The sequence below is a fragment of the Perna viridis genome, chromosome 9 (genome assembly GCF_037379345.1).
Source record: "Perna viridis isolate PV_CMFRI_1.1 ecotype Kerala chromosome 9, ASM3737934v1, whole genome shotgun sequence".
NCBI classification, from domain to species: domain Eukaryota; kingdom Metazoa; phylum Mollusca; class Bivalvia; order Mytilida; family Mytilidae; genus Perna; species Perna viridis.
Window position 1 is genome coordinate 36,132,656 of NC_142453.1, and position 26,183 is coordinate 36,158,838.

Below are 26,183 nucleotides of genomic sequence, written 5' to 3' on the forward strand. Positions count from 1 at the left end.
AAATACCACTGCTTATCAGTAAAGACATTTTTCCCTGTAATTCATTATCAAATGTGCCATAATGAAACAGAACATAAATGATATAAGGTGTTAAACTCATAACTTGGTACAATACAATACCGCTAATAGTACTACATGCATATTGATGAGGGCAGAGAGAAATTCTGGATATTGGACAGACAGGCTGACAAATTCATACACATTACAAATGATTATAGTATTCCCAATGCAATAATGGTCTGTTAAAACCTTAAATTTCCTGACTCGTGAATGTTGTATTATTTTCAGTAGAGGCTGAAATAGTTAATTTTCTATCATGAAGACTAGTAAGAGGATAAGAATAGTTACTACCTTAAAACCAGACAAATCACACAACCACAAGACAAAAAAAGGTCACATGAAATATGTGTGTAAAAGTATCACATGACTTTAACAGAAAAATAACAACGTAAACATCAGAAATTTACTTCACAAAGTTTGAAGAGGAAGCTAAAATTACACACATTTTAAAAGCATTATCAGAATTTCATGTGGGCCTGTTTCCCCTGTGTATAAGATACATGTAATAGAAAATGGAATTTCTGATTATAAGTGTGCTCTACAAAACAGAAGAAGTGTGTTATAAATTCTTACAGAAACAGAATTTGTTGGTAAAACTTGCGGTACCTGCTGTTGGTGAGGAGCTGATGTAACTATGAAGGCATCCTGTCTCTATAAATAGAAAACAAATCTGTTATTACAGGATGTTGACAAAACTGGCAGCATGGTCCTGCTTTGGAACTTGGATTACACGAAACTCACCCTGTTTCTAGAAAATGGAAAAAATTATTACGGTAATTCCAATAACTACTGGGTTCTTTTGGAGGTATAAGCTGTTCTTAAGTACATTTAAAAAAAAAAAAAAAAATACTAAGCAAGCTCACCAGCAATTTATTATCTTTCATGCACATCTACACATGATGCCTAACCTTCCTATAAATTTTTTTCAAAATATATAGAGCTGTTCAGTAGGAGTTTACAAGGTTTACCACATAAGTTGGACTATTGTTGGCATCAGATAATAATTACATTCCTTCATTCATGTCTACAAATGATGCCTATTCTGTTTATAAAATGTCATCAAAATCCCTTCAGTGGTTTATTACAAGGTATTTTGACTGACAGGTAATGATTCCCTAGAAAAGATGCATTTTATTAATCAGTCTGCAACTTTCTTTTTTAACCAAATAGGGACATTTTTTAATATCAAGAACTTCATTCTTTCAAAGTGACTTCATCAGAGCAAATCTCGTATTAACCGTATTGCTAAAACCTTCTTAGAAAGTGAATATAATCCTGTAAAACATTAGTTAATACATCAGTGCTTTTAGAAAGGATCATTTCTATGACAATTCCTTCCACATTAAGTGTTTACCCATTAGTACCAGTCTCAACAGATGATACAACATTTGTCTGAATATAACAAGCAGACAGTTTACATCACCATATTTTATAACATTGACCGATTAGGATTTGCCTCTTCAACATCCAAATATATATCTGCACTTTAACAACATATAATTCCCATTACAGTTCTGTTGCACAGCAGCGACAAGATCTCCAATGATCAAATGACAAGCACTTATATAACCATAAACAGCATCAACCCAGATTACTTAATGAAGTGATTGCAATCATGGCTACAACTCAATAAATTTATGACACAATCATAGCTTCAAATTGATATGATCATTGTATTATGAAGTGATTTTATCATTTGGTTGTACCGTTATTTTTTTTATCCACCATCAAGAACATTTGAAATTAACCTATTATTCTAGAATTAAGTCACTTCTTGGCTTCAGCAGTAGAACTAAAGTCATTTCAGTTCAAAAGAAGTTTATAGAATTACATAATTATATGGGGACTGTAGTGGTTTAAAGTATGAAAAGAAAAAAAAGTCACACATGCTTAACTATGAACGATACTTTGGCATTTAGCAAGGCTTCAAGTTGCAGCACTGTCATCATAAGTGTGTAATCCCAGAATACCTGTAAATCGCACAATGTGTAATCCCAGAATACCTGTAAATCATACAATGTGTAATCCCAGAATACCTGTAAATCACACAAACTACACTGAACATTGTGGTCTTTATAATATCAGACATGAGGTGATACATGCATATTAAAAACCCACAAATTCATTTTTATTTCTATATTAGGGAAAGTAACAGACCACATCAGTATGTCATTCTTTTTTTAAGACAAATATTATATAGAATGTTTCTGAATTTGGCACTTTGCAAGACTGATCAATCCTGGATCAGTTGATTTAAGAGGGAGATAAATGTACAATTTTCTTCAAATTACAAATCTCCATACAGAAAATACTACAGTTATGTTAAAAATTGGCATATGATGAAAAGCATTGTTCATTTGATGGATTTTTATGCACCTTGTATTATATCTACCATCAGCAGGGCCTGAATTTTATTTGGATTTGTACTTAAGTAACTGTATTTGTAAGAATCATGTAAAATCTGAAAAATGTGATACACCCCAAAAAAGGCTACATATTTTTATTCTTGTAATGAAGTTGTTTTATGGGTCTATACCATGAAATGTGTAATTATTCATTTAATCTGCCTGGTCTTAAGAGATAATCCACAATGAAAATCCAATAGATTCTATTGTATTTGAGTGTCATTTACAGAGTTACCACCCATAATTTTGAAATCTTCAATGCATTCTATATAATTTTTATCTCCTAAGAACAGAGGTTGTATGAAAAACTGCATGTTAATTTCAGTTTACTAAAATATCAAAAATTTAAAATATGTAGGCTTTTTACCCATGAATCACATTTTGCATGATTCTTACCTGGTGTGCTACTTAAAACAACAGATTGTGAACAGTATCTCTACATCATACAAGAGAATGAATATTGTCCTTCAAAATATGAATTTGTAAGAAATTTTCTTAATATTGTTGGAAAAGCAGAAAATCAATAGGTTTTTACAGAAGTTCTTATTTAAAATCTGTGAATTCTTACATGATTGTTGAGAAACTCTGTCTTTTATACAAGTGGAGCACAGCCAAACAAGTGAAAGGATAATGAATTTGAAGAAATCTTATAGTTTTGTTAGGGATGAGTGTACATGTAAGTACGTACCTATCACTTCTCAAAAACATCTTATCTAAAATGTAACATACCAATAGTCAGGAAGAATATCTTCTTCATTTCTCACAACTGTCCTTGTGACATTATCTTAAATTCACAAAAAGGCCAATGCCCCAATTTTGGTTAAGCTTTATTACGAATTTTGAAGGTTGATTATGGTAATCCTAAATTTCACTTTCCATAGAAGAAATAAAATGTAATATTTCCAGAAAATACCTTATAGATTTCACTCTCCATGGAGATACAGTGTGATATTTTCATTAAATATATATTTTATAGTAAGGATGAGTTGAAGGTAGTTAATGGATGCAGAACCATGTATCCTTGTCCATCAACTAGGAAGTTATCATACACATGTGAACATGCTTCAAAAATGCATGTTATGTAAAACTTAATTTTCAATGGATGAAATAATTTTTAACTGTAATCTAAATTTCATATAAAGCAGTATTACATCAAAAACCTATTAGGCAGACTGAATAATAGGAATAAAATCTGTATTCATCGTTCAATTCCAGGAAGATTACAATGCAATAAATTAACTTCATCTTATAATGAAATTAAATATTGGAACAAGGAAACTTGTTGAATCTTTTGATAGGGAGGGAGCGTCGGCAACATTCTACATACATACAAATTCTGAAAAAATGTGATTGGCTAAAGATCTTTCCGTTGGAAGTGACGTATTCAGTTAGGATGTGATTGTTTGAACTTTTAATGCAGACATACACCATGTATTGTAACATATTCCCTTTGGTCAGGATATCAGTAATAAAACAAAATATTAGCGTATAATGTAACTTGAATAGCTCTGTCCCTCGTAGGTAAAGCCTACAATCATATTAATAGTATCCCTTTTCCCAATGGAGAAACTTATTTGTAGTAACAACCTAATTTATTTCCTCAAAAGTGTAACATCTGCAAGAGAGGCCTTTACTTTCCTGGCTCTTTTTAAAGTCATCCCCAGTATTTAACCTGCAATTTATGACTGGACTATTGTTGCGGCAAGCATCCCTACCTACCCCCCAGTGAATTACCGTCATGGAGGCCTGGGATATTGAGCCAACCCTCCAAGCCTAGCCCCTTGCTCCACCAGTGAACTACCTGTAATGGAGGCCTGGACTGTTGTTGTGCCAACCCTCCCTGCCTAGCAACCCCCTTTCCAAACCCAGTGAATTACCTGTAATGGAGGCCTGGACTGTTGTTGTGCCAACCCTCCCTGCCTAGCAACCCCCTTCCCAAACCCAGTGTATTACCTGTATTGGAGGCCTGGGCTGTTGTTGTGCTAACCCTCCCTGCCTAGCAACACTCCTCCCAAACCTAGTGTATTACCTGTATTGGAGGCCTGGGCTGTTGTTGTGCTAACCCTCCCTGCCTAGCAACCCCCCTCCCAAACCTAGTGTATTACCTGTAATGGAGGCCTGGGCTGTTGTTGTGCTAACCCTCCCTGCCTAGCAACCCCCCTCCCAAACCTAGTGTATTACCTGTAATGGAGGCCTGGGCTGTTGTGCCAACCCTCCCTGCCTAGCAACACCCCTCCCAAACCTAGTGTATTACCTGTAATGGAGGCCTGGACTGTTGTTATGCTAACCCTCCCTGCCTAGCAACCCTCCTCCCAAACCTAGTGTATTACCTGTAATGGAGGCCTGGGCTGTTGTGCTAACCCTCCCTGCCTAGCAACCCCCCTCCCAAACCTAGTGTATTACCTGTAATGGAGGCCTGGGCTGTTGTTGTGCTAACCCTCCCAAACCTAGTGTATTACCTGTAATGGAGGCCTGGGCTGTTGCTTTAGCACCCTCCCTGCCTAGCAACCCCCCTCCCAAACCTAGTGTATTATCTGTAATGGAGGCCTGGGCTGTTGTTGTGCTAACCCTCCCTGCCTAGCAACCCCCCTCCCAAACCTAGTGTATTACCTGTAATGGAGGCCTGGGCTGTTGTTGTGCTAACCCTCCCTGCCTAGCAACCCCCTACCAAACCTAGTGTATTACCTGTAATGGAGGCCTGGGCTGTTGTTGTGCTAACACGCTTGTTCTGTTCATGTTGTTCATCATTTGCTGGTTAAACATTTGTTGTTGTTGTTGCTGTTGTTGTTGTCTTTGTTGGTTCATCTGTGCATGTTGCTGTTGTGGTGTCATCATGCCTTAAAACAGAAATTTAGTCATTTTGTTGGAATTATGTATGCCTAAAATAAACAATCTATCCAAATTAAGCATGAATTATATAGAAGTTTGCTGACCTTCAAGTTCCTGGTTAATAAGTTTTAACTGCCATACAGCAAGTTATTTCGCATAACCGGTTAAAAAATTAGAAACATTTCTTAAACTTTAATTTCTAATGGATTTAAGTCCAAGTATCAATAGATGATTTGTAGTAGTAACATTTCTTTGAAATATATAGTGATTAATCATGTCATAGTACCCAGCCAGGTTATAAATAAAAAGCTTTGCCAAACGCAGCAGGACACAACCACAGCCAGTTGAACTCTGTTCACTAGAGGCAAATGTGGACACAATATTGGTTTTTTACACACTAAACATAGGGACTTACAGTTCATAATGTACACAACAACTCATTTGGACACAATACTCACAAAATTTTAAAATTCAGTTTAAGTGTGAAGGTCTGTGTAAGGGTGGATCACTTTGCACCTCAATATCTCAAATTCAGTAAAAGATGAGTTAATTCGTTAAGTACACTTCTTAAACCTCTTGTATTTAGGCTGGAATCCCAATAAATATTCTTTTTTTTTCAAAATAGCACCAAAAATAAACTAGAGGCTCATGAGAGCCTGAATCGCTCACCTTGTTAACCATTTGCTTATTTGAAAAATTTGAGGAATGAGACAGGCTAAGTTAAAATCAACTAAATTGTCAAATACAATAAATGCTTTTCATAGCATTTTCATGACCTGAACCAGAATTTTGCTTAAGGCAACAAGTTGCACATGCAAAAAAAAACTTTAAGTGGCGGCAACTCCTACATCAGTTGACCCAATCGTTTTGAAAATTTAGGCATTGGTCCATCTCATGATGCTGAACAATATTACCTGAGTGAGAAATTTGCTAAAGGCAACGATTTTTGAGTTATTTGCAAAAAACTGCAATCTGACCCCTGTTCTATTTTTAGTAACAGCAGCCATATTTTTTCATGGATCAAAAATCCCAGCAATCATTTTGTGCAGAACACCCTAAAAAACAATCATGCCAAATTAAAAACCTGTCAGTCCAGTAGTTTCAGAGGAGAAGATTTTTTAAAATTTGTCGATGACGACAACAACGACAGACGCCAAGTGATGGCATAAGCTCACTTGGCCTACAGCCAGGTGAGCTAAAAAAAAGTCCATTTTTGGAAGTGTGGTCCCCTTTGGACTCTTATAACTAAAAAGTTGTAAGAGATTTCTGAAATCTGAGTAAAAAATACAGGCAGGAGGAATCTAATAAAAAAAAAAATCTAATTGCACCAAAAAATAAAAAGACAATTTATTGGGTGTGGCCCCCTTTAGCCCTTCATAATTTGAAAACTGTAAAAAAAATATCTGAAATCTGACTGAAAACACAGGCAAGAATTTTCATGAGAAATCTAATAAAAAATTTCCAAAATCAGACCAGAAATAAACATGTTGTGGTAATAAAATCAGGACAAAAAATACTTGTTTCTGGCCTTTTGTGACCCCTTATTCTTACTTTACTCATCACAACCCCAAAAGTCAATCCCAATCTTCCTTTTGTGATATGGCACCTTGTAATGCAATATAAAAAAGAATCATTAACTAATAATCAAGTTATTGTCTGGACATCAGGAAAATGCATGTTTCAGGCCACATCCCCCTTTTAGGTCCCTAATTTCTGAAAAGTTTGTCTTCACCCCAGACATCAAAGTAAATCTGACCATTGTGATATAGAATATTGAGGAAGAATATAATAGACATTCCTATGTTTATATTGGAGTTACACAGTTAAATGCAATGAAATGCTTGTTTAAAGCCCCGTTATGACCCCTAATTCTAAAACAGTTGGGCCATATCCCCCAAAATCAATATCAACCTTACTTCTATGTTTGGAACCTTGTTATAAAATTTTATAAAGACCAACTACCAGTAATACTTAAGTTATTGCACAAAAATCAAGTGTCTGGGGACACTGACAGACAACAACAGCACCATCAAGGATCGACACTAACAGTAGTCTGGTAGTCCTGTGCCACACTAATTTCGGAGAGGATTATTTGAAAAAATTTTCATAGTAGTCCTATGGGCTATCTAAATTCTACATTATTTTTCATAAGATCTAAGAACAAAACCATCATTACTGTCAGCAGACTACCTGTTTTACCTCAGAAATAAGTCCTTGACCATTACAATATACAACCACAATTTTTTTTGTGGTCGTATAAAAATTACCTCAAAACAGAACAAACCAATCAGAAATTTTGCTACAAATAAAATAAATTTTGTTTAGAAACAATTCATCGAAATGTCAAAGGCTACACCGTGTATTCAATAGCACTAGTCATGATTGTATCTAAATTGTCTAGCATAGAAACTCTTTACAACAAGTATCGAAAGTCCGAGGTAAAGTCAGATAGACTGTAAACTTACCCACATTTTATAAAGGTCAATAAAATTGACAACTGCATGGTACATGCTAAGGTTCGTCATATCAATTATAGATCCTGATAATTTATTTATCCTCTTTTTTAACAGACTTTCCCTGATATATGGTAAGCAATGTCAGGTGATAAAAGTGATTCACACAATACCTATTTAAGTCATTTCATTGAAAACAGCTATGGTAACTGGAATAGTTGCAAAACATGTAAGTACCATTCTGTGTAAGAATCAGGCAATGGGTGGCACATCATTTTTCTCAATTTGGTCTCTTTTGCCTCAAATATATCCTCAATACATCTAGTTGAAGCTTTTTTAAAACTTTTCTTAAGTATCTGTGACATAATTATTTTTACTGGTTATATGTGGGAAAAGTGAAAGTAAATTTGACCTATCAATATCTTAAAAAGACAAACTTTACAAACACTTCGTTGGTTATTTCTGGAGGTTATAATGTATAAATACTTGGATAATGCAATGAAATCTCTGCATTTTTATTCTTCATGTGCCACACCTTATATATATTTTGCATGATTCTTAGACAGAGAGTACTTAATACCTCTACAACAAATTTATACCTGCTACATGCTATTTTAATGGCAGATAATGTACTTTTTTACCATATACCAGTGCTACATTTTTTTTACAATCTGATACTGAAGTCTATCATTTAGAAAAATACTATATCAGTCGTGATAAAAAGCAAAAGAATGCAGAACACCTACTGAAAAACTGAGATTTTACTAACAGACAGAGTACGTATTCACAAGGGCCACTGAAAAGAAAGCAAATTTTCACTAGGAACAAATACATCAAGTGATTTAAGCATGTACTTCTTCATCTCCATGTCATATGCAGTGACTTTACAATTATATGGCTAGAGACACAGGGTTGGCTAAAACATTATAGTTAAAACTTATACTGTTTCTATAGAAAACACTATAGGCTCATTACTTATGTACCTTAAAATGAAGCCCTCAAAAAGCAAAGAAAAAAGACACTTGACAGAGCTAGAAAAACACACTTGATGGAGGTAAAAAAAACATCTAAAGAGAAAGGGCTGTTTGAAGGCATTAACACAGATTCATTGTATATTCAACAAGTGCAAAACATAACATGACACTGTCAGTTGTGTTTTCATATTACATTCCACTAAGACATTGAAGTTTGACCTATAACCTTGAAATCTACAAAGTTACCAGATTTTTTTTTTCTGTAGCAAGTAAAATCAAAATCCAATTGTTTTTTAATTTAAATATTTTAACAAGGATGTATAATATGACAAGACTAAAGAAGTGCTGAGTGTATTACAACAATATCTCCGTATGTCAAAATTTTGAACACAAGGGTACAATGAAAGCAATACCACCATACGCACACAATCAGTGATTCACTGCAGTCAATACTTGATAATGAGAAGGTATCAATCAATATTCTGAGACAACTAAGATCTGACAATTTTAGAACCAATGTAATACAAAAGATATTTAACATGGACACTAAACTGCTCATAGAATGGACTTAACAAGACTTTATATCACTGGGCTGTTCAAGGTGTGGATTGATCAAATGACTGAAATATTACTGCACTGCAAAAGTCTGGTCTAAATATTACTAAATCATCACTAATCTGATCAAATCTGGACTGAACATGACTATAAATATATCACTGCTCTGATCAAATCTGGACTGAACATGACTAAAATATCACTGTTCAGATCAAATCTGGACTGAACATGACTATAAATATATTACTGCTCTGATAAGATCTGGACTGAACATAACTATAAATATATCACTGCATTCCTCAAAGTCTAGTCTAAGTAAGACTTAAAATAACTTAAATATTATGGCATTAAAATTGATAGAAAATGAACTTAAAAACATTTCACCAAATTCTAATAAGAGGAGTTGCAATTATGAGATTTTAAAATGTAAAACCCATAAGTTGGATTGTCTCTCTTTGGTCAATAAATATACTCCTTTATGTACATCTTCATATGATTCATAAACTCTAGAAAATTGCATCAAAATTTATAGAGAGGTTTATAGGAGTCACAATTATAAGGTTTAATATAGAAAAAAAAAAATAATAATAATAAAAAAGAGGTTCCCAGGAGCCTGAATCGCTCTCCTGGTTAAATTTTTGCTTTTCAAGGGCAATAACCCTAACTAGAAATTGTTCAACAATTTTTACTACACAAGTCTTTGGTTGGACTTATCATGAGGATCATTTCATCAATCGAAATTTTCATTTTATCTATTATAATTTTCAAGATATTGACTGATAACTGCAAAAAACGTAATTTGTTGCCTTTCAAGGGCAACAACTCTTATATAGAGTCGTCTGACAACTTTGACCCCTGGAGACTTTTGTAGGCCATATAATAAGAATCATTTCAGCAATTGAAAGTTTCATTCTATCTATCATAGTTTTCAAGATATAGGCTGAAAACTGTAAAAAAAAGTAATTTTTCATCTCTCAAGGGCAATAACCCTTACATGGAGTCGTCTGACAACTTTGATCCCTAGAGACTTTTGTAGGCCTTATAATAAGGATATTTCAGCAAATGAAAGATATTGGCCAAACCTAACGGTTTTGGAGATATATGCAAAAAACTACTGTACGACCCCTATGTTCTATATTTAGTAAAGGCGGCCATGTTTTTTAACCAATCAAAAATCCAAACGTCATTTTGTTAAGGATATCATAAAAAACAAAAATACCAACTTTCATTGAATTCAGTACAGTAGTTTTTGAGGAGAAGATTTTTTTAAGTAATAACATCAAAAATAGCAAAAAACGTCCAAAAAGGGCAATAACACCAACATGAGTATACAGATTTTCACCAAAATTTGACCACAGATAGATCTCATCATGCTGAATACTTTAACCGAAGTCAGAATTTGGCTAAACCTAATGGTTTTGGAGAGACATGTATATGCAAAAATCTACTGTCTGACCCCTATATTCTATTTTTAGTCACGGCAGCCATGTTTTTTAACCGATCAAAAATCCAAATGGTCATTTTGTGCAGGATACTCTAAGGAACAGTTATGATAAGTTTCATGCAAATCTATTCAGTAGTTTCAGAGGAGATGTTTGAAGAAATTGTTAACGACGACGACGGATGCGAAGTGATGGCAATAGCTCATATAAAGGTCCCAAATTTTATACATACTTGGAATGTCTTATTCACACTGACCTTTGACCTTACCAGACTTATATTTTTAGTTCTCCAAAGAGGTAACATTGATCGTGGATGACTCATGGTACTAACTACCTTTTCTTGAATGACAAGTACCCAAGAAACTATTCCATCAATTTTTTACTGTGCTATTTGAGTATATAATGGCAAAACACATTACCTTTCGCCCCTTATTTAAATCCTATATGGATAAAATATCTCCATGTCCTTTTTGTTGCTTTTTTCAACTAATTTTTAGCATGATTAACTACATGACTCAAAATTGTGTAGTCGAAAACAAAATAAAAATATGATCACTTAATGCAAAATAGTACAAAATTTAGTTCTTGTCAGGGTTCTGTTTTGATCACATAAGCAACGTGTAGTGATATTTTGGGATGGCTCAATATAAACATGGATTAGCTAAATTTCATTAGCAAAATATCAAAAGTTACTAGGAAAACTTGATTAAATAGACTTTATAATGCATATACTTCTTTGTTCCTTGCCATTTAACAATGTTCACTGCTTATGTCAGTCATTTTGTCAGATTATCAGACTCCTCTGTTTTTATCCAATTTAATAAAAGCATAAATAATTTTTTCCCAGTGCCCCCACTTTTCTTCTCATAATTTCATTAAAACACACCTTACAAATGCTACTGAGAATTTTTTTTATGAAATTCTTGCTATTTCTTCGGTTTTTAAGTAAATAATACGTACCAACACAAAACATGGAAAATCCAGAGAAATCCTTTTCCCACCAAGATTTCAAATACTCCTATCTCATAAAATGAGCATGCTGACTCATAATTTTTTTCTATTCATTTTGTTCTAGCATGAAAGATCATAAAATTTCTCACAACCCTCCAAAATCCTTGTTTTTTTTATAAACTGAGCAAGCAAGCACTGGTCAGATCTGAGAGTCCAGATGTTCTTGCCAAGTATCTCAGTCCATAATAGTATAAAAAAAAAACAGAAGAAAACCAGTCTTTAATACCAATATCAACAGATACCTACATTCTGTACAACAATTTCACATATATGTACATGCAGTACATTAAAGTAAATTAAACCAGTTTCTATATGAAACTGATTGATTTTAACAGACTCAGACCATAGGTCTATCACTCAAGTTCTCCACTAAAACAAGACAATCAAACTAAAAATACAGACCTGATCTCTTAACAAACATTTTGATCACTCCCAGGCAAAGTTTCCTGATGTCAAACTTCCAATCTACATGTGTATTAATGTAAATCACTGATAATTTTCAAGGAAGTGCATTGAGATGTGATAGAAAAACATAATGTATTTTCCTTGTGTATATTTTCAATAACTACAAGGATTAACAACTGATATAAAATGTCTATTCAAGTAAAATATAAGTCATCCTAACATTAAACTTAAACATCTACATGTAAGTTGAAGTACATGTATATGATCTCAAAACAAGTAACTATTATTTGTTCAATACACATCACACATCTTTATGTAACAACTACACCAAGTGAAGCATGGACATTTGATTTATCTAATGTTTCAACTAATGTACCTGTGCTTGAGTGATAAGATCTGGTGTATTATCACAAGTAAAAGCTTTCTCCATAGAAAATAAAAACCTTTATATTATTAGTTTTAAGCTTTTAGCTCATTTAATGATAAATCCATGCTTACTTCTTCTCAATTGTAATTTTTATCTTTTTTACAGGTACTAAATGTTACCTTTGTTGCATGAATGCTCCACTAAAGCAGAAAATCCAATTAGAAACACACTAAAAACCAAAGACAAATTTGTTCATGTATCATGAGGCAGATTTAAAAAAAACAAAATCAGTTTTCAATTTTTCACACTGATTTTGTAATTTAACTGAACCAAAACTTTGTCAATCATTAGTAGATATGGATAGTGGTTAAAACCCACAATCAATTATCCATTTTCCCTTTCATTTTATGCCTTTTATAGATACATCTGAGAAATTAGTTACCATTGGATGAACAGTCAGAAACACCTGTTCATACCAATAGCTCCTTTATAATAGCATTCATGTGGACATCAATAGCATGGCTCTAATTACATTTACAAGTGTAGTTGTACCTTACACCTACTTATTTCTCTTACATTTGGTCACAATATCAAAGAAATCCATTTGCTTCTACATGAGTAATGCACCTGAATTAAATCAGATGCTTGCTTTAGGCCCTTTTTTAGACAGTTTGGGCCATAACATCTAAAAACATCAATACCAACCTTCCTTTTTTAGTTTGGAACCTTGTTGCAAAATTTTATCCAGATACATTAACTAACATTCAATTATTGCACCATGTGTCTATGGTCAATGACAACATGGATGACGAATCTGACTGTGCCTTACCCTTATACAACTAAAATACCGTACTTTGCAGTAAAATTATATTCAAAATAGCAATTTACATTCCTTTTGCCATACTTTGTAAACACTGAATTCAATTAACTTTGATTTTCAAATTTTGCTGGCCAGTAGATTTTTAGAGTTTAATATCAGTTTATCACCCTGTCAAACTTACTGTTACTACTATGGTTTGCAGAGAACAAAATAATGACAGAGTATAAGTGATGTCATATATACATGTAGGGTGTCAGAAACAGGAATGACTAAAAAAAATTCTGTCTAAAATGGCATACAGAAGTTAGGAAGTGATACTTAGAACATCAATGCAGGTTTTTTTTTTTTTTTTTTTTTTTTTTTTTTTTTTTTTTTTTTTAGGAAGTTTACCATATTACTGTTGGTGGAAACATACAGCTTTGTCCTTAACTGGTAAAGTGTTAAATAATATTATGCAAGCAAAATGTACTCATTGGTGATGTAACCATTGACCTGCTATACCTTGTTGTCCCATCCCTGGTGTGCCTGCCATGGCCAGGTTCTGTAGGGCACCAATAGGATCCTGCATATTTCCAACCTGTGGCATTCCCCCTGGTGCTTGTTGCCTACCTCCTCTAGAATCTGTAAATAAATTATAGTTAATTATCAATTCTCTGATTCCTTCCTGTTTTGAAAATTTATTTCATCACAAATGACTTTTTTTTTTGTAATGACACATTAAATATTTTAGATTTTTCTAAAGATATGAAATGTTGATGCTATGTACAAAGTACAAATTAAATCAAGACCCCCAGAGAATAAAGAATAGTTATCTCAAACAAAACATTAGCTAGAGTAAAAAAAAGAACCCTTTATTGCGTTAGTTAATTATTCTACTATATAGTCTCTAAAGTTAAAATTTATATGTTAATCCGAGTTTACGATACTTTATGTAAGAAAGATTTATTTTATCCTTACTTCTATTCTTTCAACTATTTACTCAAGAGAAAAAAAGATAGTATAAACAAAATTTACAAAGATCAATCCAATTTTTCGACAAAAATTTTGATTTACTTGAGATGAATAAGTGCCTTAAAATAGAAAGTTTCCCTATTGATTTTTACTACCTCATCAAAAAAGTCATTTCAACACATTAATTTTCTTAATTTCCCACCATCTAAATGATTGTTTAGTGCCAAGCATTGCCTGTCTTTGCGAAAGCCAATTTCCATTTTAAATTCTTGCTAAATCTAATTCTCATTTTTCAAGCTTTCCCTGACGACAACTTAATACAACTAGTCAGACGCTGTGTTATGATATTGGAATTTCTTTTATAAAAGTCCAGGAGAAAATGTGGCAACAATGGAAGCCTGATGATGAACTGTAAAGTGACAAAAGTCAACAGAAATAGGCACTGAATCTAACAAAGATTTAGAGTAAAGTGTGCAGACAAGACACTAGTTCCATAATACGTCGTCAGACCAATAAATAGGTCCATATAATATCTAAAACGTTTATAGTATGATGAAGATATGTACTGCTCTTTCTTCTTTGCTAATGACCAATAAATCATAAAGAATGAAAGATCAACAAACACACAGACTGAAAATCGAAGTACCAACAAGACAAAAAAATATCTGCCAAATATAGCAAAGGGGAACTTGTTAATGAAGCCCTAACCTACCATAGATTGGAAGGCAATCTACTTGTTAATGGAGCATTAACAGTGTTAGAAACTTAATTTGTGGTCAACATAGACCCATCATGATTTTATGTAGACCGTACTGTAGATTTCAAAGGAAACTGAGCCAATTTCATCATAGACCCGCTTGATCCTAGGTCTACTGCTAATTTTTTTCACTGCCTTAACCTATCACAGTGGAATATTCAGTTTGTTGATGGAGCCCTAAAATCTACAACTAAAGACTAGACTGACAGAAGAATAGAAATATTTCATCATGAAGATCAAGTGAGTGACCAGAATGAAAAGACACCATCACCAGTGGAAAGTTATAAAAAGGTGGATTCATACATTAATAAAAGGAAGGATCTTATCCAGAAATGGATAAAAAGGGGGTTCCCAAGCTATCATTTGATCATTTTTGTGCAAGCTATGCAAATTTCCATTAACAGGAGTTTTCAACTCTACTACCTGCCAACCAACACCTCTCTTCTTGGGATCTAATACTGATTGTGACAGAATCTGATGGATAGTACCCCAGTAATGATATATTTATCAGGCGTTTTCATATTCAAGCAACACTAGACATAAGACATAGACATGTGGTTCTAGGAAAGCACATGGTGATCAACAAATTTTGGCATTTAAACCCAACTCCATGTCTTAGTTAAAATGTTCTAACCCTAATCCTTGGAGAGATTTCATTTCAAGCTATATACTTTTCTATAGTCCCTACTATAATTTCAAGCCATTATTCTTGTTTTACATTCCATTGACATTTACTTGTCATATTAGAATTTTTATCATCCATTTAAGTATATAAGAAGCTAGAATATTGCAATAAAATATTAAATCAATGTACAAAATACCACATATAATTTCTACGTCATTAATATACATGGAGGACAAGGTCAATCTGCAAGCTACAGAAAAATCATCCATTATTCATATAAAGACCTGAGTAAATATGATTATTATCTGCTGACATCAACATTATCATATAATTATGAATATTTTTACTTAACTGGTAGAATGAATACTTAACCCAGCACAATAAGCACTTAAGGAGGTAGACCTAAGGTAAGGGACACAACTCTTAAAAATCATTGGAACGTTAGTATTCAGCATTTTACATCAATCTCATGTAAGCATCAAAGTGACTTGGAATGATTTCATTCTGTATCAGAGAAAAGCTTGAAAGGCCTTGGTGAAATTGAATGCAATACAAACAAATCACTGATTTCATGAGTTACGTCCCTTACCCTAGGTCTACCTCCTTAATCAGTATAATAAGAAAGCTCATATCAAACATTAAAATAAATAGAAATTTGTAATCAAGTTACAATTTTCTAAATGTATTCTGGTAATATCTTACTTACCAGTAACAATATGTATATATAGGATTCATACATAGATTTTGACTGGTAGTAAGAAATATAAAATTACAAAATATTTAATCCCAATACCAGATGCAGTAGTTAAACTCTGACAGTTATAGTTCCCTAGTGGCCCTTTATTTATAAATAGTTAAAGCAAGTCACAACCCCCAAAAATCAATCCCACCTTTCCAATGGTTGTAAGGAACTTCGCAGTACAATTTCAGAGAGACTCACTTTCATCCACTCACTTCAATGCTAGGAAAATGTTTGTCTGGGCCCTTACTCCTAGTAAGTTCAAATCACACCCCCAATGAATTCCAGAATGTGGCATGATACTTTGTGGTACAATACAATTTTCAAGACACCAAATATCTATAGATGAAGCGGTTGACAATGCCAACATTATGTTATCAGTATAAAAAAAATGCAAATATTTTGCGGTCTTATAAAACTTCTGTCACCATCTTCCAGTGGAATCATGTTTGTTACATTTGATCATTCCAACTACAGTCAAAGAAATCTGGAAATACATGTACATTTATACCAACAACTACATGTATTTGAAATCTGTCAATTTATACTAAATTACATTTCTGAATAGAGAGAAGTCTTATCCTCAAATTGCACACAGTAAAATTAACATGTTTTTTTTTTTAGCAAAACTACTTAAGGTTGATCTTATAATTTGAGAAAAAAAACTCTTCAACCATAGATATTTATTATGATAGAGTGAAATAAGACAATCATAGTAAAACATTTGGTATTTATTAAGTGAAATTTGATGTTTCCAGTTTTACCCTGGGGCATGTTGTCTGTAAACTTGCATATTAAGAATTATGTTTATAAAACTATTGATAATATAAATTGTGACAAATGTTATACATATAATAAAGGTCAGAAGTTTGATACACCATTACTTAAATTAATGTGAAATGAGTTTGTGGTACAAGTCCATGGTCCATAATTCAAATGAAAATCATTGAAGCAGAACCAAATCTAAACTTTATCTGCAATCAACAAAGATAAGAGCATATCACAAACTGCAAAAGTTCACAAAAAAAATGGGAAAACATATGTGGAAAAGGCGGAAAGAAAACATATAATTGTCTTCGGTATAAACTGGTATTGGAGTACTGATATAACTGTGATTTACTGTCCAGGGAGAAATTTCTACGTTCTACTGAAGTGTATTACAAATGAATAACTCAGTGTACAATGTAATCTATGTTTTAAATACAATATGTATAAATAATTTCAAACAAACAAATTTCAATGCTAAGGTTATAAGGCTTACATAAGGAGAAAAATATGAAAAAATAGTCAATTTCTAAAGTTTAGTACAATGATTTTTTTCCTTAATATTGTCCCAGAAGACACTTATTAGTCATCTATAATTCAAAATTTAGGCTATAAGTCTTATAAAAATTAAAATACATCTACATGTGTATGTAATAGCAAGATGCTTCCATGATGAACACATTTCATATCAGTTCATGTCACACATGTAATTAATATTGAGTGAAATCTGAATTTCTCCATAAATAATTTGGACAGAATAATGGCTTCCCCAGAGACTAATGAATCAATAATTGACTTCTTACTCTCCCTAAATTGATAGATTAATTGTATCAAAGCTTTATAATCTATCAATATGATCAGCTTCACTTGATAAAATATATTTGGGTTTTTTTTTTTGGTGTCTGTCATTCACTGAATAAAAATAACAAGGATTTCAAAGGGTCATAAAATATTTTAAGATCTTTCAGGAAAAAAATATTATTAGTCAGTGCTTGTTCTTGAGATATAAGCATTTGAACTTTTGACAGGAAAAGGATTTCTCTTGATTTTCCATAGGTTTTGTCTTAGTAGATTATCTATTATCTACTAAAAACCCCGAAGAAACAACAAGAATTAAATAATAAAGGGCTTCACAGAGCACAGCATGATACGACTGCAGTGGTTGATCCCTGAACAGTAGGGGCAAGTGTGAGCACAATAATAGTTTTTGACACATTTAACTATAGGGACTTGCAATTCACTATGGACACAACAACTGGTTTGGACGCTATATTACACAATATTTAAAATTCTATTAGAAATTTAAAAATCAGACCAAAAAAACAGGACAATTTTTGGGTGTGTGGCCAATTTGACACCTTATAACTTAAAAACCACAAGAGATATCTGAAATGTGATTGAAAAATGCAGGCAAGGATTTCCATCTGGAATCCACTAAAAATTAAACAAAAATTCTCAAAATCAGACCAAAAATAAACAAATTGTCTTGATATCAGGAAAATGCATATTTTTGGCCAATAATTTCTGAAAAGTCTTTAGTCCCTAAAATCAATCCAATTCTGACCATTGTGGTATAGAATGTTGTGAAACAATATCATTGACACTACTATGCTTTAAATGGAGTTTATATTTTATTTCTATGAAAAGCTTGTTTGTGGCCCCTTTTTGGCCCCTAATACTACCGTCGGGCTATAACCTCTAAAATCAATACCAACCTTCATCTTGTGGTTTGCAACCCTGTTATAAAATTTTATAAAGATCAACCAACAAATACTCAAGTTAATGCACAAAAACCAAGTGAAGTGTCTACAGATGACAACTATGCTGACAACAACAGCACATCAAAATATGACCACAGTTTCTAAAATCTTCTCAATGTGTTGTATGAAATTATGGAAAGAAAAGTGGGGTTCACTTAGCAAAAAATATTCATGCTATGAAATGGATAAAACCAGAGGAGTCTGAAATTTTACAAAAATGATTAATCATGAGCTGCAAAAATACTTATGGATGTATAATACCAGGGCCCAGTTTCATAAAAAAAAAAAAAATCTCAAATTGAGATTTTCCTCAAATTCTTGAGTTTTCCTCAAATCTTCAATCTCAAGCAATTTGATTGGTCAAAATTTGAGTTGATGAAGGATTTGTGGAAAATCTCAATTTGAGATGTTTTATCAAAGCGGACCCAGTTTGTTCACCATCAAATGTGTATTAGGGGGTAAATGAGGAATGATGATCATATAGATAGAGTCATTAAGACAGTCCAAATGTATACAAATTACATGTACCTTAGACAAAAATGTTTTAAAGAATGCATAGTTACCAAATGCTTTCCAAATGAAAGCATTTGGTCATCTTTGTCTGCATATGCAAAGGTAAACCCAATGCTTAGAGCAATTCAGGTGCTTGAAAATTATTTTTTTCTGAAATATTCAAAAATACCTAGAATTTTCAATCTTAAATGAAATGATAAAGCCTGCAAGTGCATTATAATGAAAGTGTAGGTATCTTCAACTGAGTAACTTCAAATACGGACAGAACCAATGCATAGTTATGGTGTAGGTAAATTACAGATAAAAAAACATAATTCTCTACATTTCCTGAACAGTTGTACATAGACAATAATGTCAATATGGTTATTATTCAAACAGAATTTACTTCAACTTCTCTTTGCCATCAAAATTCAGATTAGGCCCTAAACTTATCATTTCTGGAAGTAGATCACTTCATAGGAATGCGTCCAGATAGTACCAGTTATTTTTTTTTTTTATTAAGAGAAATTTCTTAACAGGCTTTGCTTCTGGAATTCTTATTTGTATTTATCTGGTTAAAACTGCATAAAATATTAAACACTTTCATACTGATACATAATGACTTGTATATACACATGTAATATGTACAAAATATTTGTTGAAAATGTCCTCATAAGAAATCTCCTGCAATATTAAAAAGAGGATCTAGAAGTTTAACAGGTATGGCTGTACTAGTAATCTGGTTTTAGCAAAATACAAAATGCAAATCGTTATTCCAAAATATGTATTTATTGGGCCTGAACAAGGCCTTGATGACACTACTCCTTTGAAATAACAAGGCAGAACTAATAACAAGATAAACATGATTAACAAAGACATTTAAATAGACGAAGTTAAATGGCAGGAGTGAAAAATAAATGTCCACTACAGATATAACAACAACTAAAATCTGTATTTGATCCAAGTGTTTTTTATCAAAAACAAATAGATGCATAGTAAGACAAGACCTATGTTTTTGTCTCTTGGTAATAAACAAATCCTCTCTGACACAGTACTAAATTGGTCACTTCATATGCTATACATTTATGTTAATCAAAAGGTCACATGAATATCCATAAAAATTAAGTCAATATCCGTCAATTTATGTACTGACCATAAAGCAAGGTTATTTAGTTATATATTACCATGTGAAAACCATATGGTAATAATATGTAAACTGAAGAATATATGTTAAGTATCAGTCCCTGTAAGAGTCAGATAATAGGTGAACATGGTATGAAAACCCATCATTTTGATGTGTAATTTGACTATTTGTAACATCAGAATCAAGGAAAACAGACAATACATGTATTTTCCATATCATGCTGGTCCACTGAGTTATAATTTCAATGAAATGCATTGAAAATGAACGTTTCATGGGCAGATAACTCTGTCAATTACCTCATTTTTCTAAGATTCTATTGAAAAATTTCTGAGTAAATCCAATGATGTAGAGATCAAATACCGGTCTTTTCAAACATAGAAAGCATCCTTGAGTGAATTCATATTGTCATATCAGTGTGCATGTTTCTGATTTTCCAATTTTTGCCTCATTCTTACAGGTGTGAGACAATCACATGTTGCCCTTCTCATGTGTGGCCCATTCAGCTGTGTACAAAATGTACAAAACAGGTGTCTTATCCTTAATCTTCTTTGAAATAGACAACCTGTAACCACAATAATAATTATAGAGTACCTCAAGTTTACATTTGGATGCTGACCATTTAAAATCTTAATTTAGTTTATCTTCTCTTGAAGTATTCTCTTTGTGCACATTTTACAGTGACATTATTTCATGATTAGTTTTAAAATTTAATACAGTATATGAAGAATTCCACTATTAAGCTCTAAGCACATAATCCTTAAGTGGATTAAGTCTCCTTACAACCATAACCACAATCTTTCTTGCTTCAAACATATCTCCATATGATTCCACATAAATGGAAAAACAGGTGAACTACTGAACTGATTTTACATATCCTCAAATTTTAACTTAACTGACTTGAAATTAAAGAGTCAATCATTAGTAAGAGAAACCAACTGCCTTAGTAAAATATACTCTATACAACAATAATACATGTACAGGTATAATTTAATGCACATGTATGACATTGTATGGTTTTGTACTATTTTATCACTTATGCCTTGAAAAATCACAAATATTGACTGCAGTAATCTACATGTTAAGAATTTGACAGGATGCAGTGTAAAAATTATTTGGCAAGAATAAAATTTAGCAGTTTATCACAGAAACCATGTTTTTCACACCATGTAAATTCACCACATATTTTTTATTATACCATTTGTACATTTTTAGTCCCATGTGTTGTTACCAAACATATCACTCCATAGTGTCATAGTTAAGTATTGTATTTTATGCACAAGAGGTTTTCGTTAATAAGATTTCAGACTAAACTCTAAAAAACAATCATTTCCTATGCTTTTGAATGGGAGTAAGGGACTCATTCTCATGAAATCATGAAGTCACATGACAAGACTTACAAGTCCTATTACAGTTTTGCTATTTCACAACTGGTTTCAGACAATGCAATAAGATAGAAACTTCTAAAAAAAATTGCAGAACTTTTCACGAAATGCACTCAAAATATTAGTGCAATACAAGTGCCACAATAAGTTTTTTCAATGTAACACTGTTTAAATTGAATCTGACTCTTGCATGGAATTGTACTTTTGTTAAGATGTCATTAATTGTGAAAATTTCATTTCATTGTAATTATTGTAATTATTATATTCCAGTTACTTTTATTGCTTTAATTAAAATATCAAAATAATATCTGAGTACCATGAGACACAACTGGAAAAGAATGTCTTATGAAAAATTAATATTATCTTAAAATTACCACCATACATAATAATTTTGTCTTTTTATTTGCCCAAATTCAGCTAAAAGAAGTATCTATGTTGACAAAAAATCAGTAGACATCTATTAAAACCAGTAAATAATTTTTTGCTATATATTTTAACCTGGTAATGAAATATGCACTAAATGTCTGAGGTTAAAAATCAACTACAATTGAGATTGTGTTGCAAATAATTTGCATATTTATAAATGTTTTACAAAAATGTAATGTGGACCTGTCAAGGAAAATTTAAATACAAGATCTCAAGGACCTTTTAAGTTCAGAAAATTCTTCAAATTCATCAATTCACAGATTTACTAGATAACAAGAGTTTGAGAAAATTTGGAGAATAAAATCAAAGTGGTTAACTAGTATGATATATATCAGATAACAGGAATACACATTGTGCAGTAGTTTTAACCACATGACAGACCATTTACTCCATTTTTATGTAAACTACTCCTTTCTTTATTCACAACTTTTCTTATGTAACAACATTAGAGTTCGGGTAAACCTTGACAGCAGATCTGACTTTTGTGACAGAGAAAAACAAAGACAAATTATAAAGCATTTGAAAAATGAGGAAAGAAAAAAATGATATAGTGTTAAAAAAAAAACCATACATCTTCACTTGAGGATTCGAAATTTTAGGTCATCACATCACGGAAAAAAAACAAGTGAAATTGAATCCACACACTTTTGAACTTTTGAAAAACAATAAGTGTTTCACAGAATGAAAAACAAATTTCAAAAGTACTATTTCCAGCAGTTCTTTGACACAGCAAAAATAGCAAAAATCAGAACACCAGAAAATCTATTACATTTACAGTAATATGCAGCAATTTAGCTTTAAAATCTCTCATTCTAATGAGTTACTTGCACTGCAAAAAAGGTCCTGAAGTGAATTAAATATTAAAAAGAGCTCAAGTATTACTCTACACATTAAGATGAAGTTTCAACATTCTCTGCCAAGCCTTGTTGAACATTGATTTCTTACCCTCAGGTGTCTAAGATTTCTCTGTTTTGAATGAACTAACTGGTGTCAGATTTGTTAATATCTCATTTAGTTATTGATTAGTTATCCAAAATAATATAATTTTACCCTAACAAGTTCTGGATGTTGGAACAGTTAGCAGTTTTGATGGATCACAACCTATTACAGATAATAGCAATTCTGAAGTAAATTTGAAAAAGATGATCTAAGAATCAGAGGTATATGTACCTCCACATTCCAAACTTTTAGGGTAAAAAAGAATCGTCTTCCATCTTTACCACCTTGGTGATTTTGTAGTTGCCCAGGCCTTATCTAAAAGGAGAAATGAATAATAACTTTTCCATGTTTGTGTTCTGTGACTTCACCCATTTGTGTTTGACAGGGAAAAGTTTTTGAAATAGATTAAATAAGTGTCAATATTATTATTTTTCTTACAGAATCCTGGTCAGCAATGCCTGGATTAGGCTCTCCCTGGAAGCATGTCTGTCTAAAGTACAGGAAACTGTTTCTTCAAATCATACCAGAGCCTTTCAAATTTCGTAACCACTGCTTCTCTATTTAGCATGTGGCATGAGACTGGTTGAATGACTACTGTTTGGAACAGTCAGTAAAATCCATCTTAGTCGGGTAACATGCTACCTGTGGACTTTAAAATGATTTAAAACTGGCATGGCCAGTCCAACTAGAACAAAGCAGGGTATGTTCATTTGATCAAACATTCTTGTCCTGAAATGCATGAAACATTAGCCATAGGATGTAAAACCATAATTAATCAATCAATTTGAACACCCATTCACAGATCTTTCTAAAAATCTTGGCAAAGGTCCATCTCTTCATGCTGAACAATTTAATTCACTTCCAGTTTTTAGATAAACCCATCTTTTTTGAGTTATTTGCAAAATTGTACATAATAACCCCTGTAGTCTATTTTTAGTAAAGGCAGCCATGTTTATTCACATATCAAAAATCCCAATGGTAATTTAGTGCAGGAATCATGCCAACTTCAAGTCAATCTTGCTTGGTAATTTCAGAGAAGATTTTTAAAATGAAAGCATTTAAAAATATAAAGCAAGGGACTCACATGAGCATGAATTGCTCACAATTTTTTGCCTTTCAAGGTAACAATTCTAACAAGGGGTTGTCTAACAATTTTTACTGATAGCTATCTATTATAGTTTTCAAGATACTGGATGAAAACTCCTAAAAAACATCATTTTTCGCCTTTCAAGGCTAATCACTCTAACAAGGAGTCATCTGATAACTTGATTCTCACAGACTTTTGTATTATTAAAGGTTTCTCTCTATCTATCAAAGTCTTCAAGATATAGACTGGAAACTGCAAAAAAAAAAAAACAACTTTTCACCTTTCCAGGGCAATAACACATCTGACAACTTTGATCCCTTGGAGACTTTTGTAGGCCTTATAATAAGGATCATTTCAGCAATAGAAAGAATTAGGCTAAACCTAACGGTCTTGGAGATATAATAAGCAAAAAACTTCTGTCTGACCCCTATGTTCTATTTTTGGTAACAGCGCCAATGTTTTTCCAAGGATCAAAAATCCCCAAATCAGTTCTATGCAGAAAACCTTAAGGAACATTCATACAAAATTTGGTTCTGATTGGTCTTGTAGATCGTAAGCAAAAGAGTTTTGTAAAAAAATTTAACGACTACAGCAATGGAAGACGAACAGCGACAGACACAAAGTGAGCTAAAAAAAAAATAATACCCACAAAAAGAGCAATAACTCCAATATATGTTCACAAATTTTCACGGAAATAGGTATTAGGGTATATTTCACCATGCTGAACAATGTGGCTAAACTTAATGGTTTTGAGATATTTGCAAAAATATACTGTGCGTTTCGTGCAAAATACCTTTAGAAACAATTATGTCAAGTTTGGTTCCAATCGGTCAAGTTGTTTCAGAGAAGAAGATTTTTTTAAAGTGTCTATAGACAACAAAGACAGATGATGACAATTGGCACACAAGTGATGGCAAGTGCTTCTGCAGCCTATGGCCACATGAGCCAATTATGAGCTACTGCAGTCCAGGTACAGATGTTACAGTGTGTACCAGTAGATCCCATTCAATAAAAATTACAAAAAAACTACACCCAAAAAGCATTTCATCTCCACAGAAACCAAATTTCTAATAAACTAAAATCACAGAAGTAAATTGAATGCAGTTTTCTGTGACAATTAAAACCATATATAAGACAGCACCAGGTAAACAACAGGCTTGTCCTTGACATTATAATCCTATTTTTACCAATATCACTTATATATTTTCATACTGACAGCCAATAATTCTGACCTTGTTGATAAATCAATGAAGACAATGGCTACTGCTGTAATGAACCAGTATACAGCCATAACCTGGTGCTTATTTTGACTATTTCTGACTAAATCTTATTGCAAGATAGCCTACTTACATATAGAAGTGATCAAATACAATTATATGTATGTCAGGTCAAGTATTGACCAAATTTTCTATTCCTGTACTGTACTGTACAATGGTTAAAGCAGGGAACCAAGATTTGGCAAGTTATGGAAGCATATACTTGATTTTAACAGGGGCTTGGTAAATTTCCTTATCCTGAATATCATATTCATTTCAAATTTTGTTGAGATTTTTGAAGTGATACCCAACCATGTACATGTAATGGTGAAAAAGGGTGATGGCAAAATGTTAAAAATGGCCTTACTACAGAAGTACACTTCAGAGTTTGCTGAAAATAACATTTAACCTGTATTTTATAAAAATCAAAATGTTATGATCTTCTTGAGTTGTTCTACAGTACCAGCATGTTTAGACCAAACTATAGGTACATGTATATATTTCATGACAGCATAAACAATATATTCCTGAGTCAATAA

General features: G+C 32.6%; 1 protein-coding gene across 7 annotated transcripts in view; it reads right to left on the reverse strand.

The window, feature by feature from the left end:
• The window catches only part of LOC148608193 (mediator of RNA polymerase II transcription subunit 15-like), a 63,498-nt gene that overhangs the window by 9,144 nt on the left and 28,171 nt on the right, over positions 1-26,183 (reverse strand). For 3 of the 7 annotated variants that reach the window (XM_088547310.1, XM_088547313.1, XM_088547314.1), the window contains 3 exons: positions 13,823-13,942; positions 5,151-5,302; positions 634-711 (listed from right to left, as the gene is read on the reverse strand). In XM_088547310.1, the coding sequence (XP_088403436.1) occupies positions 634-711; positions 5,151-5,302; positions 13,823-13,942 (350 nt within the window). Of the gene's footprint in view, positions 1-633; positions 712-5,150; positions 5,303-12,131; positions 12,291-13,822; positions 13,943-26,183 lie in introns of those variants that run through there. The other 4 variants (XM_088547311.1, XM_088547316.1, XM_088547317.1 and 1 more) reach the window with 3 other exon arrangements.